We start from the raw sequence: 15,677 nt of genomic DNA on the forward strand, positions 1-15,677 counted from the left end.
CAACTCATGTCATCTGGTACACAGACCAGTCATCTGGTACACAGACCAGTCATCTGGTACACAGACCAGTCACCTGGTACACAGACCAGTTACCTGATACACAGACCAGTCATCTGGTACACAGACCAGTCACCTGGTACACAGACAAGTCATCTGGTACACAAACCAGTCATCTGGTACACAGACCAGTCATCTGGTACACAGACCTGGTCACCTGCTACACAAACCAGTCATCTGGTACACAGACCAGTCACCTGGTACACAGACCAGTCATCTGGTACACAGACCAGTCATCTGGTACACAGACCAGTCACCTGGTACACAGACCAGTCATCTGGTCATTTTGGCTAAAGCATTGACAGCAATGACAGTCAGGAACAGTCAACGCCCGGTGGACATAATCCCTCGTATATCCAAGGCCCCAGGAATTCAAAATGTTTAGTTTTTTTGCTATTCAGGAACAGATCGAGCTGGCTGATTTCCCCAATATTTACTCCTCCAAATCTGTTAGATCTGGATCCTGGATCTCAAATAAAAGAAGCAGCATCATTCTGACCTCAATTCGGTTTTGAACTCCTGGGGCCCAGATGACCACAGCCCAGTATCTCAACAGATTGAGCACATTATCTTTTACTCTGCAGGATCAGATAGAGCTGGCTGATGTCCCCTATACTACTGCTCTGATCCTCGAAAAAAAAAAAAAAAAAAAAACTGGATCACTCTAATCTAGATACGTGTTTGAAATACTGGGCCGTGTGACTTCCCTGTGAAGTGGGACATGTGCTCTTTTAAACACACAGGCACAAGTTGTTCTGTGGTATGTGCTAACTATGGTAAGTGTTCTGTGGTAACTATGGTAAGTGTTCTGTAGCATGTGGTAACTATGGTAACTGTTCTGTGGCAGATAACACAACAATCTGAATATCAAAAGATTGAGACAGGACGAAAATGGCTGTTTCTACTTCTGCATGGTCCTCATCGCTGTGAGGGACACTCCACCCTGGTACAGAGTACAGACCAGTCACCTGGTACACAGACCAGTCACCTGGTAGACAGACCAGTCATCTGATACACAGACCAGTCATCTGGTAGACAGACCAGTCATCTGATACACAGACCAGTCACCTGGTACACAGACCAGTCACCTGGTACACAGACCAGTCACCTGATACACAGACCAGTCACCTGATACACAGACCAGTCACCTGGTACACAGACCAGTCATCTGGTAGACAGACCAGTCACCTGGTACACAGACCAGTCACCTGGTACACAGACACGTCCATACTAGAGCTTGGAGGTTTCAGCCACATGATTAATGGTAACATAGATGTCGTAGCATTGATTGTACCCCATACAGGCTGTTATAACAATAAACAATAAAAAAAAGTGTGCTAAAAGTATTTCTAAAGCAGCATCTGTGTGTCGGAGTTGACTACTGGTGCACTATGGAGGCGGCAGTCTTGGCGGAGCGCAAACCGCTAAACAAAACAAAAAAACGTACAAAAACCGCCATCAATTATCATCCGCTCTTTTTTATAATAAAGTACAGAATTTACAAGTAATAAATACAATAGTACATAAATACATGCATTGGGTGTTCTAGAACACACACAGCGAGGTTCCGTTCGGTTCTAGAACACACGCACAGAGTTACAGTTATGTTCTAGAACACAAGGTTCCGGAACGTAACAGGGCGTGTTCCATGGTTCCATTGTCTCCGGGGGTTCTATTCCAGGCCCAAGGAGAAGTTGATGCCATGGACGACGCCGATGATGATGGGTTGCCAAGCAACGAGGTACCTGAGCCAGTCCAGCAGCTGTCCGTACAAAACATGTGTCCTCTCCCACCTGGGGAAGACATTAAGGAGCACACCAGTCAGAGGACAAGCCGGTCTTGGTCATGAAACAACCTCCAGGGAAGGTGTTAGGAAACGTGAAAATTGCTTTAGGCAGCTTAGCTTCCTCAAAACTGAGGAGAGGAAAGAGAGGAGAGGAGAGAGAGGGGAGGAGAGAGGAGAGGAGGGGAGGAGAGGAGGGGAGGAGAGAGAGGAAGGAGAGGAGAGGAAAGAGAGGAGAGGAGAGAGAGGGGAGGAGAGAGGAGAGGAGGGGAGGAGAGAGGAAGGAGAGGAGAGGAAAGAGAGGAGAGGAGAGAGAGGGGAGGAGAGAGGAGAGGAGGGGAGGAGAGAGAGGAAGGAGAGCAGAGGAAAGAGAGGAGGAGACGAGCGGAGGGGAGGAAAGAAGAGAAAAGAGGAGGGAGAGGAGACAAGGCGAGGAGAGGAGACGAGGAGAGGAAAGAGAGGAGGGCAGGAGACAAAGAGAGGAGACGAGGAGAGGAGACGAGGAGATATGACGAGGAGACTAGGAGAGGAGACAAGTAGAGGAGACGAGGAGAGGAGACTAGGAGAGGAAACTAGGAGAGGAAACTAGGAGAGGAGACGAGGAGAGGAGACTAGGAGAGGAAACTAGGAGAGGAAACTAGGAGAGGAGACGAGGAGATGAGACTAGGAGAGGAGACTAGGAGAGGAGACAAGGAGAGGAGACAAGTAGAGGAGACGAGGAGAGGAGACTAGGAGAGGAGAAGAGGAGAGGAGACGAGGAGAGGAGACTAGGAGAGGAGACTAGGAGAGGAGAAGAGGAGAGGAGAAGGTCTGCAGCACAAAGCTCAGCCAAAGGAAGGATACGGATTGTTCATCATCCTCTTGAGGTCAACCTTCTCGTTGCAGTATGGACACGTCTGCTTCTTACCCACAATGCACCAGCCTCGGATACAGAACTCATGGAATCTGTAGTCAGGTCAAGGCACAACCTTGGAGGAGTTGACAGTTTCCACTAACTAAGTAACTAAAACACGCACTCGCGCACGCGCACTTGCACTCGCACACACGGTTGAGGAGCCGACAGATGCCAGTATATTTGATTTACTCTAACAAGTGTTAGTTAGCATTACATATTACATTAAAAGTCAGTTGGGTGCATTCAAATCAAACACACTTCAGTACACTGAATGAAGGTGATTGGACGATCCAGGACAGACACATTTACATTACATTTTAGGCAGTTAGCAGCCTTATTCCAAAGCGACTTACAATCTATACATTTGACTAAGTAAGTGAATCATCAATCCACCAGTCGTAGCAGGAAAAGTAATCAAGTTCAGGCCAGCAGCCATTGGCAGTCATCGTGATAGAAGAATTATTATTATTATTATAGATTTTTTTCAGTCAGTTGTTTAGATGCAGCACGTTCAAGGGTTTTAGAAGGGATACCGGTCTGTAGTTGTGAACAGAGGATGGATCAAGGGTTGGTTTCTTGAGGAGAGGATTGACTCTGGCCATCTTAAAGGCAGCCGGGACAGATATTGTAGATAAGGAGGAGTTGATTATAGTGGTAAAGAAAGGAAGGATGTCAGGGGAAATGGATTGGAGAAGAGGATCGAGAGGACAGAAGGTTGCCCGCTTAGATGTGATCAGTGTAAGAATCTCATCAGGGGAGAGGGGGGGGAAAAGGATGATAAGCCACAGACAGACGGTAGTGCAGAGGGTCTGAAGGGCTGTTAGCTGCGTTGGTGGGAGGAGGGGAAATGTTATCAACCTTTTTTTCGAAGTAGGTGACAGACAGGGAGGAAGGAAGATGGGGAGGAGGTGAGTTGAGGAGTGTGGAGAATGTGGAGAACAGTTTCCTAGGATTAGAGGCAGAAGAATGTATTTTGGAATGATAGTAGGTTGCTTTAGCAGCTGATGCAGAGGAGGCGTAGTTGGAGAGGAGAGAGTGATAAAGATTCAGGTCATCAGGGAGGCCGGAGACACTGATTGGACGATCCAAGACTACAGACTGCAAAGCAACTTACAAGACAACAGACACTGATTGGACGATCCAAGACAAGAGACACTGATCGGACGATCCAAGACAAGAGACTGCAAAGCCACTGACAATAAGTACCTTATTTCCCTAAATTAAGTGAATCAACTACATGTCAAGTATAAGTAAGTAAAACCTCCGATAAGCACAAGTGCCGTGGGCAGTCGCAGTGCTGGAGGCAGGACATTCGCTCCACAATGACGATGTCCTCTCTTGAATGGTGGTATTATGTTTGACGCCCCGGCCGAGGAAATTCTTTGCCACCCCATTTAAAACATCCTAGAACCGCCCCGGCTCTCAATGGAGACTCTCTCCTCAGAGTGATGCATCTTGATCTGGGAAACTTTCCCAGAGCCAGGGTAAGTATATTTAGCCTTGTCACCTCACACCCCCCCCCCCCCCCCCCGGCACCGATCTGAGATCAGCCGTCGCCATTTCTGGCAGAGCCACTGGGGGGCTGTATCCAGGTCAGACGGGGGGGGCGGGGGGGGGGAGACAGAGGGGGGATTTCGCTAATTCCATTCCACACCTTCATTATCACACACACAGTGTGTAGCAGGATACATGTGGTTGCAGGAGAGCTGGTAGGTGTCCTCTATGATGCCCTCCTCATCCACGTCCACCAGGATCCTCTGGCCGCACACAGCACAGATGTCATCAGTCAGGCTCCTGGACGGCATACCACCTACATTATAGTACTGGGACACACACACACACACACACACACACACACACACACACACACACACACACACACACACACATCAGTCAGGCTCCTGGACGGCATACCACCTACGTTATGGGACGGGAACGGACAGACGGACGGGCACACACGCATGCACTATAACAACAGTTAATAAACAGCATAGTGAGTTCTACCCCGATGGTAGAGGCCATGTAGTCAGAGCAGATCTCAGCGAAGTCTCTTCCCATGACGCCGTAGTAGAGACCATAGAACAACATGACCACACCCACATCCATAGAGTCCTCTGCCTTGATCCTGGGGGGTGGGGGGGAGGGACAGAGAGAGAGAGAGAAAGAGAGAGAGAGAGAGAGAGAGAGAGAGGGGCAGAGAGAGAGCGAGAGACAGAGAGAGAGAGACAGAGAGAGAGAGAGAGAGAGAGAGAGAGAGAGAGAGGGGCAGAGAGAGAGCGAGACAGAAGCAGAGACAGAGAGAGGGAGAGACATAAAGGTTAAATCCTGCAAAAATCAATAGTCAACTCTGTCAGACATGTTTTTTTCGACCTGATTGTTTTGAAGATAAGGCAAATGTATTAGTATAGCAGATATTCCTACAACTGAATTCATAGTGCTTTACAGAAAGATAAATACAGTACAGGCCAAAAGTTTGGACACACCTTCTCATTCAATGCGTTTCCTTTATTTTCATGACTATTTGGTACATTGTAGATTCTCACTGAAGGCATCAAAACTATGAATGAACACATAGGAATTATGTATTTAACAATAAAGTGTGAAATAACTCTAAATATGTCTTTAGATTCCTCAAAGTAGCCACCCTTTGCTTTTTTGTTGTTAATAAAATATATAATAATAATATTAAATATAATATGCGTTAATAATAATATGTTATTATATATATATTTTATATTATTATTATATATTTTATTAACAACAACAAAAAATATTTTATTAACAACAAAAAAGCGAAGGGTGGCTACTTTAAAGAATCTAAAATACAAGACATATTTAGAGTTATTTCACACTTTTTTGTTAAGTACATCATTCCACATTTGTTCATTCATAGTTTTGATGCCTTCAGTGAGAATCTACAATGTAAATAGTCATGAAAATAAAGGAAACACATTGAATGAGAAGGTGTGTCCAAACTTTTGGCCTGTACTGTATATACAGTGGGGGAAATAAGTAGTAAATATTTTGTCCAGTAAATGCATTTCCAATGAGCCTATTCAAGTGAAATTTGCACCAGACTTTGGTATTAAGTCAAACCAATCCAGACAAAAAATCTAAACATTAAAGTCCATATGTACACTACCGTTCAAAGGTTTGGGGTCACCCAGACAATTTCATGTTTTCCATGAAAACTCACACTTTTATTTATCAAATGAGTTGTAAAATGAATAGAAAATATAGTCTAGACATTGACATGGATAGAAATAATGATTTTTATTTGAAATAATTATTTTGTCCTTCAAACTTTGCTTTCGTCAAAGAATGCTCCCTTTGCAGCAATTACAGCATTGCAGACCTTTGGCATTCTAGCGGTTAATTTGTTGAGGTAATCTGAAGAAATTTCACCCCAAGTCATTACAGACAGAATATCAGCTGCCTGCTTCTTCCCTAAATAGTTCTTGCATAATTTGGAGGTGTGCTTTGGGTCATTGTCCTGTTGTAGGAGGAAATTGGCTCCAATCAAGCGCTGTCCACAGGGTATGGCATGGCGTTGCAAAATGTAGTGATAGCCTTCCTTATTCAAAATCCCTTTTACCATGTACAAATCTCCCACATTACCAGCATCAAAGCAGCCCCAGACCATCACATTACCTCCACCATGCTTGACAGTTGGCGTCAGGCACTCTTCCAGCATCTTTACACTTGTTCTGCGTCTCACAAATGTTCTTCTGTGTGATCAAAATACCTCAAACTTCGATTCAATCCAATCTTCCTCTGTCCAATGTCTGTGTTCTTTTGCCCATATTAATCTTTTCCTTTTATTGGCCAGTCTCAGTCAGATATGGCTTTTTCTTTGCCACTCTGCCTAGAAGGCCAGCATCCCGGAGTCGCCTCTTCACTGTAGACGTTGACACTGGCGTTTTGCGGGTACCATTTAATGAAGCTGTCAGTTCAGGACCTGTGAGGTGTCTATTTCTCAAACTAGAGACTCTAATGTACTTGTTTTCTTGCTCAGTTGTGCACCGGGGCCTCCCACTTCTCTTTCTACTCTGGTTAGAGCCTGTTTGTGCTGTTCTCTGAACTGACTAGTACACACCGTTATAGGAAATGTTCTGTTTCTTGGCAATTTCTCACATGGAATAGCCTTCATTTCTAAGAACAAGAATAGACTGTCGAGTTTCATATGAAAGTTCTCTTTTTCTGAACCATTTTGAGAGTATAATCGAACCCACAAATGTGATGCTCCAGATACTCAACTAGCTCAAAGGAAGGCCATCTGTATAGCTTCTCTAACCAGCAAAACCATTTTCAGCTGTGCTAACATCATTGCACAAGGGTTTTCAAGGTTTTTCTAATCATCCATTAGCTTTTTAACGTGATTAACAAACACAATGTACCATTAGAACACTGGAGTGACGGTTGCTGGAAATGGGCCTCTACACACCTATGTAGATATTCCATTAAAAACCAGATGTTTGCAGCTAGAATAGTCATTTTCCACATTAACAATGTATAGAGTGTATTTCTGATTAATTTAATGTTATCTTCATTGAAAAAAAAAGTGCTTTTCTTTCAAAAATAAGGACATTTCTAAGTGACCCCAAACTTTTGAACGGTAGTGTATGTCCAGGAAACTCGCAATTGGTTTCAGAGAAAGAAAATCTACTTGTTGGAATGGCCCAGTCAATCACCTGACTTAAACCCAATTGAACATTTGTGGAAGCATCTGAAGATCCAGATTCACAAGAGGCCCCCCCGCAATCTTCAAGATTTAAAGACAATCTGTGTAGAGGAATGGGCCAAAATCACACCTGAATACTGCAGGCGATTAGTTACTTCATACAGAAAGAAAGCGCCTTGAAGCTGTCATTACAAACAAAGGCTTCTCCACAAGTATTGAATTAATTTCAGTTAGTGTGTTCAATACTTTTTTCCTGTTTCATTCCACTTTATTACACATAACTTTATTTACATATGGACATAAATGTTTAGAATTTTTGTCTGGATTGTTTTTGGATTGTGTTCAATACTTATTTCCCCCCATGTATATACAGTATATATTGGTTTTTGCCTGTACCAACACTGTAGCACACTCTCACCTGAAGAAGACGTTGAAGCCGAACATAGTGAACATGATGGCCAGGTAACCTACCACTCCCACAGCATAGCTCAGCTTGTAAATCAGCAGGAACCATTTATACACCATCCTGGAGGGGAGGAGGGGAGAGGGGAGGGTGAAACAGCGATGGGATTTAAAGCTGTCAGGCAGTGTTCCTCAGGTTTTTATGTGAGTAAAAACATTTCATTGGTCCCTGTTTTCTGGGAGTCTTACTTTGGTGTATTTGAGCGCATTGAGGCTATACTGTGTGGGCCACACGTTTGCAGTGTAAGCTGACTGGTAAGGCTCAGGATATCTGGTCTTCTCTCCCTATGGAAGACAGCCTCGACACTTTTATTCAAGTGTGACAGAACTCGCAGCTAAAAAACTACTGCCCTAATTTCCCAACACGGTGGCTAGAGATATTCTGCTAATTAGTACAGTGGAGGGGAGCTACCACGGACAAATTAAATTCTATTTAATCTTTATACATTTTTGGGGTATTTGGCTGTCTTGATTTTGGGTAGGCTACAGCTATAGACTATTGGTAAACATTGTAATTGGAAATGGCTGGACAACTATACAAAATGCACGCATCGCTCTAATACATGTGCAGGGTATTAGCGGCATGCCTTTTTCCTGTTCTGCATTATTGTTATGTTAGCCTAATTTAAGTATTCTGAAGTAGAAATTCATGAGGATTAATACCAGAATAAATTAGATGTTTCACTGTTAAAGTTTTTTTTTTTTTTTGTGTTTAAGATATTATGGCTGGGTTGCACCAACCTGGTTTAAATTTTAAACCGGTTTGAATCAAGGCTTATCCACTAATCCTGTTGCACCAAACTTTAATCCTATCTTAAACCTAGTTTAATTTAATCCTGGTTTAAATCTGGCCTCTGCTAATCCAGGTTTAAACCTGGTTTAAATCAAGTCTGTTGCACCAGTCATTTTAAACCTAGTTTAAACCTGGATTAGCAATTATACTTAAACCACCCCTGAAGGAGGTTCATGGTAGGCTTATTTCAGTTTTAATGACAATATGGCTGCATATCTTCACTGGATGGGAATAAAGGAAAGAGTTTCTCACAGGAAAATTCAAGACAGATTAAACCAATTGAATTTTATTACATTTTAATGTTAATAATCATTTTATCGTGATATCATTTTATAGTGATATAATAAGTTAATAATTCAATATGCGTGTGCACATATAAACGTGTGGCACGAACACACACACACACACAGACACAGACACACACACAGACACAGACAGACACAGACCTGGGCGTCCTACAGGACAGCGGTTTGCGTGTGGCCCTGAAGATGACGTAGCTGGTGATGACGGAGAACATCCCCCACATGGAGAGGAACCTCCACCAGTACAGCTTGATGGTGAAGTACAGAGGCACCGCCCACATCTGCAGCAGGGTCACCAGCTACACCAGCACACTGGGTTAGGTCTACACACGCACGCACAGGAACATGCACACGCACGCAGGCATGCACGCGCACACAGACACACAGGAACACACACACGCACACACACACACCCACACACAGACAGACACATACAGACACACACACACACACACACACACACACCAGATGCAGACGTACACACAGAGACACAGACACACACCCACACCCACACCCACACCCACACCCACACACACACACACACACACACACACACACACACACACACACAGACACACACACACACATACACATACACATACACACACCCCCAGGCCCAGGACTCACGTTGTAGGAGCGTGTGTGTCTCTGCTTCCACTGCACCAGCAGGACCTGGGCCACCGCCAGCGTGGCGACGAGGATCATCACCATCTCAGCATGCATGGCCTCATGACCCCGGTGCTTCACATGGAGACGCTCATGCTGCACCCTGGGGGGGTGGGGGGGGAGGGAGGGAGGGAGGGGAGAGATAGAGGGTGAGAGAGTAACCCTCAGAGGAGGAGGAGGGGGGGAGTGAGAGACAAAATGGGTTGAGAGTTTCAGGAGGTGACAGAAGAGGGGGAGAGAGAGAGAGTGAAAGAGAGGACAGCGGGGGGATGTGAGAGAGATAGAGGGTGAAAGAGGGAGTAGGGAGAGAGAGAAGACAGAGCGAAAAGAAAGAGGGAGGAGAGGAGGGATGGGAGAGGGATGGGAGAGGGATGGATGGAGGGAACAAAAAAAGAAAGAAGAGAGTAACAGATTGGTCAGACAGACAATGAGAGAGATGGGTTGAGTGTTTCCAGAGGAGGTTGCAGGGGGGAGGGAGAGAGAGCAGGAGAGGGAGAGAGAGAGCAAGAGAGAGAGAGAGCGAGGGGGTGAAAGAGAGGACCGAGGAGGAGGTGGCAGGGGAGAGAGAGAGCAGGAGAGGGAGAGAGAAAGCAGGAGAGAGAGAGGATGAAAGAGAGGACAGAGGAGGTGGCAGGGGAGAGGGAGAGAGAGAGAGGGTGACAGAGAGGACAGAGGTGGTGGTGGTGGTGTTCTAGAATGACCTCTCTCTGCACCTCTCAGCCTCGAGGAACATCAGCCAATGAGCAGACAGAAACCACCCCCACCTTCATGAGGGCTTTAGACCAATAAAAAGGCAGTTCCCTCAACCTCCCTCAACCTCACCGCAGGGGAGGCCGGTGGAAGTAGACATCCACGGATGCTTTGCTGCCTCTGGCATTGGAAAACTGCAGCATGTGGAGGGCACGATGGATTCAGTCAAGTATCAGGAAATCTTAGGAAAAAATATCATGCCGTCTGTGAGGAAGCTGAAGCTTGGATGTCATTGGACCTTCCAACAGGACAACGATCCCAAGCATACCTCAAAGTCCACCAAGGCTTGGTTTCAGAAGAAGAAAAGTACGATTCTGGAGTGGCCGTCACAGTCGCCTGACTTGAACTCCATAGAACAGGGGTCCCCAAACTACGGCCCGCGGGCCGAACACGGCCCACCCCCACACTTGGACCGGCCCTTTGAACAATGTGTAATTTCTAACTGCAATTGCGGCATTGCACCGACGTGGTGGCGGGGGCACTGTTTCGCAAATAATTGGAAATACATTTCCACTATAAATTGATGCAGAAAGGGCACAAATTGCATCTAAATTCACCAGAATGCAAGAAATTAAGTGTTTGATGCTCGTTTAAGGACCCCCAGACAGCCCTGCTTCATGGGTCCCCCCGTGTATGATGAGGGTCCTCCCTCAAGTATCAGACTGTAAAACTGATTATATTTTATTGACATATCACTATAGGTATAAATTCCATCCAAATTCAACTGTTTAGACTTTGTTTGCATCCACCAGTGCTCTCCTGCGCGCAATTGCTTTGCGCAACCGCCTCCATTCCACTCCGTTCCATATTATTTTATGTTAGAGACCAACCCAGGCCCCCCATCACAGAAAGGAAAAATGATGTGGCCCTCACAGAAAAAAGTTTGGGGACCCCTGCCATAGAACATCTCTGGTGGGATTTGAAGAAGGCGGTTGCAAAACGCAAACCCAAGAACATTACTGAACTGGAGGCCATTGCGCATGAGGAATGAGCTAAGATTCCTCAGGAACGCTGTCAGAAGCTGGTGTCTGGCTATGCATCACGGTTACAGCAGGTCACGACAGCAAAAGGGTGCTCTACTAAGTACTGAAGATGCTTGTCATGAAGGGGTTGAATAACTTTGAGATTGCAGTAGTCATTAAAAGTAGCATTTTGTGTTGAATTTGGATAAAAACCCTTGTAATAATAGTTTCATCGAACTACTTAAACAGTTCTTGTGTAATTTGTTTTATTGTTAACAGCTGATATATATTTAGCCGATAAACCTAATGTGCAATGGGGGTTGAATAAAAAAAAAAGATATGCCATTTAGCTGACACTTTTATCCAAAGCGACGTGAGTTCAAACATGTTTCAGTATTATATACACGTACTGTAACATAAGATACCTTAACTGTACATAGCTCATAACTGTATATATCTCTAAACTACCGTACATGCCTTACTGACTGTATGTATCACTATCATTGTCATGTTTTTTATACCATGTTCTTATATCACTATTTGCACTTCTGGTTAGATGCTAAACTGCATTTCGTTGTATGGTACTTGTACTCTGCAATGACAATACAGTTGAATCTAATCTAATCTAATCTAATCTCATCTCATCTATCAATTCTTCACAGGCTTGCGTGTGCTTATGTCAGTGAGCCATACCACACTTTCTGTTTCACTCTCTCTCTCTCTCTCTCTCTCTCTCTCTCTCTCTCTCTCTCTCTCTCTCTCTCTCTCTCTCCACACACAGTCCCAGATGCCCCACAAGACAGGAGAGAGAGAGAGAGAGAGAGAGAGAGAGAGAGAGAGAGAGAGAGAGAGAGAGAGAGAGAGAGAGAGAGAGAGGTCCTCTGTGGTCAACAACACAAGTAACGACAGGGACTTGGTAAAGTAAACATATCATAGCAGCTTTTCCTGAATAACAACTTACTTCCAGTTCTCTCTGTGAGTCATTTTCAAGAGGTCCCCCTGCTGAGAGAGAGAGAGAGAGAGAGAGAGAGAGAGAGAGAGAGAGAGAGAGAGAGAGAGAAAGACAAGAGAGGAGAAAGAGGAGAGATTGAATACCTGCTGTTACAGCTACAATAGAAGCTTAGCTGCACAGTACACGCTTCAGAAGTAGCTAAGTAGATGTGCGACACACGCACAGAGAGAGGCTGATATTCCGTCATTCATAAATACCGGTGGTATTTAATAATATGCCGTTTGGCAGGCAAGAAAGCTGACATCTACATAATTAAACTGAGTAGATAGAGTAAATAGTCAGATATAACAGCAAGATTATTTAGTGCCAAGTAGAGTGAGGCTCATCCACCTACACACACACACACACACACACACACACACACACACATATACACACACACACACACACACACACACACACACACACACACACACACACACACACACACACACACACTGTGTGCCACGTTCACTTGCTTGGCAACAGACACGCCACTGGGCAATGCTTGCTAGCATCTCGCTAACCTAACGTACAGCAATTCTACAGCCCCTCTTTAACTAAATCAACAACCATGATGTGTCCCCATGCAGCCTAAGTAGCTAAGCAGAGGTTCTCCATCTGCGGTGCTGTTACCTGGGGTTGGACCAGAGCCATGCCCTCCTCCTCCCCCGTCTGGTCGCAGCTAGCCTGCTAGCTAATGACGGTCAGCTGAGCTGAACACCGACAGCACAGCTGATGCATCCTACGCTGGCGGCGTAAACTAGCGAACGTAACCTACGTAATTGGCGTAAGACCGTGACGTAGGGTGTATCTGAATGAATGAAAGCTTTATTTCGAACATGTGAAAAAAGAAATAGTTATAACAACAAAAAACAACAAAAAAACAAAACAAAACAAAAAACACTATTTACTTAACATGTCCGAAAAGGAGTAGGAAGAAGCATAAGCTTATTTAATCCTACCCCTTCTCCAATACTCAGAGATTAATAATTAATAATCTTCAGTTAACTTCAATATTAATATATATATATATTTTTATTAAATCAAATGTATTTACGTATTTAGATATTTACCAACAATAGAAAACAGATAATGTAAATAAACGTAAATCAACGTAACCTACGTCATTTTTGTAAGACCGTTACGTGAGGTAGGGTGAATCTCAACTGTCCGAAGTAGCGTCCTTTCCTTGTCCCCTCTCCTAGCTCCCAGCTCCCTACACGCTATTATACTTTCTGCCAGTACAGATTTGACTGAAGGATATCAGAGACTGGTCAGAGGACAGAGGACCCCATCGATGACGTGTTGAATCTGGTTGTACTGCTTCAGCAGTGTGTCTGACAGATTTAACGAGCAATCCATGATTTGTTTTGATTAAATGGTAATACATTTATCTTTGGACTTTCAAATATAGATATATTCATATTATAAAACGTACAACACGTTTGTGGTTGATGGAATCCCAGATTGCCCCTGTAACTACTTAAAAGACAAACAGTGTGGTGAGAATACACTTACATTAAGCTTACCTTTTATAAATAGAACGAACGTGTTTAATTGAAAATAGAAATGTTGGACTGTTTAGGTTAAGGTGTTTATTGTTAGGGTTAGGTGCTATTGATTGATTGATTGAAAACGTTATTAGAAGATTTGCAGAAGTAGGTACATGAAAGTACATATTACATACAAGGTCAACTAACAGGATAAAAACCCAAGAAAGCCACTGGCTTATTTCAATTGGGGTCCTTGATTCTCAATTCATCGTTACATGTAAGACAGACAAAAAAACTAGTACTATCTACAAGATAATACAGTCAAATAACTATTACTATCTACAAGATAAACATACATCCATCATGGGAAGAACAATACAACAAAACATAAGGTATGTACATGTGTTTTAATCTGATTTTTGATTTAGAGGGTCCAGTTACGGATTGCAGCCTCCTGTAAATGTTTTTTGAGAGTGGTTTTGAAGGTGGGCAGTGTTTTGCACTCCTTTAAGATTATAGGAAGGGCGTTCCACATTTTTACTGCATAGTTTGCAAACGAGTTTAACCCCTTGTTTGTGGTGCAACGCGGTTGAACGTGGTTCGTGGAGCTTCCTCTGGTGTTGTATGTGTGGACGTTGTTCACTTTTTGGAAGTATGTTGACAGGTACTTGGGTGTCTTTGTGGTGTAGCGTATCTTGAAGACCAGGCCCAGTGCAAGCTGCTGCACTCTGTCAACTACTCGTAGCCAATCAAGGCTAAAAAAATGAGCAGCGGTTAGATGTGTCCTAGGGTTGAGGCCTAGCAGAAGCCTAACCAGTTTATTTTGGGCTGTCTGGAGTCTTGTTTTATGGGCCTTTGTGGTTCTATAGTACCATGATGTTACGGCATAGTCGAAGTGACATTGAATGAGAGCTCCTGATAGGGTCCTCAGTGTGTTTTTTAAGTGAGGATATCCTGTACAATAATCTAGTTCTATGGTTCACTTTTTTGATTACTTTTGCTGCCATTTTATCTCCGGAAAGATTTGCCTCTAAGATGGAGCCCAGGTATGTAATATCCTCTTTTCTTGTGATATTAATGTTACCCACTTTTATTTTAAAATGTTCAGCCTTTCTGAGTTTAGATGGGGATCCGTATAGGATGGTTTCAGTTTTACCTAGGTGTATTGATAGTTTATTGTCAGCTAGCCAGATGCAGATTCTACTCAGTTCAGTGCTTAGCGCTTTTTCCACCTGCAATATGTCCCTGTCAGAGACCAGCAGAGCCGAGTCATCCGCGAACAGGAACAAATTGCAATCACATGCTGATGACATGTCATTCACATATATTAGGAACAGTAAAGGTCCCAATATGCTTCCTTGTGGAACGCCGCAGGTCACTGGGAGGGGGGGGGACAGTGTTCCGTTCACACTAACCACCTGTTCCCTCCCCTCTAAGTAGGATTGCATCCAGCTCACCGATGTTCTATCGAACCCAATTGCTTTCAGTTTATCTAACAATATGTGGTGATCTACTGTGTCGAAGGCCTTCTGGAGGTCCAGCATGACCATGCCGCAGTACTTGCCCGAGTCCACCTCATGGTTGATGTGGTCGTTCAAATAGAGAAGGCATGTGTCAGTGGAACTGCATGTGCTAGGGCACATGTACCGTAACATATAGACCAATTAGCATTTTTAATAGAAAATCTCCATTGAAGATGCAATTTAATCCAGAGTTAGGCTTAATCTGTGCCCTAGATCCCACCCTTAGGTCTACATGTTTATCTCATGTTAGTATGAACTTACATTGGGGGAGGCTGGTGGAGGTAGAAATCAGAGGAAGAGCTCATTGTAATGCATG

General features: G+C 44.2%; 1 protein-coding gene across 1 annotated transcript; it reads right to left on the bottom strand.

The window, feature by feature from the left end:
• Positions 1 to 1,389: 1,389 nt before the first annotated feature.
• rnf175 (ring finger protein 175) lies at positions 1,390 to 13,002 on the bottom strand. Its single transcript, XM_080543937.1, has 9 exons — positions 12,979 to 13,002; positions 12,313 to 12,353; positions 9,601 to 9,742; positions 9,118 to 9,272; positions 7,835 to 7,942; positions 4,740 to 4,860; positions 4,425 to 4,558; positions 2,684 to 2,785; positions 1,390 to 1,850 (listed from the first exon to the last, which is right to left on the bottom strand). The coding sequence occupies exons 1-9, from the start codon at positions 12,997 to 12,999 to the stop codon at positions 1,730 to 1,732; spliced, it is 945 nt and encodes a 314-aa protein (XP_080400063.1). The 5' UTR covers positions 13,000 to 13,002; the 3' UTR covers positions 1,390 to 1,729.
• Between the last annotated feature and the right edge of the window lie 2,675 nt (positions 13,003 to 15,677).

The sequence above is a fragment of the Nansenia antarctica genome, assembly GCF_963989245.1.
Source record: "Nansenia antarctica genome assembly, chromosome: 13".
Lineage (NCBI taxonomy): Eukaryota > Metazoa > Chordata > Actinopteri > Argentiniformes > Microstomatidae > Nansenia > Nansenia antarctica.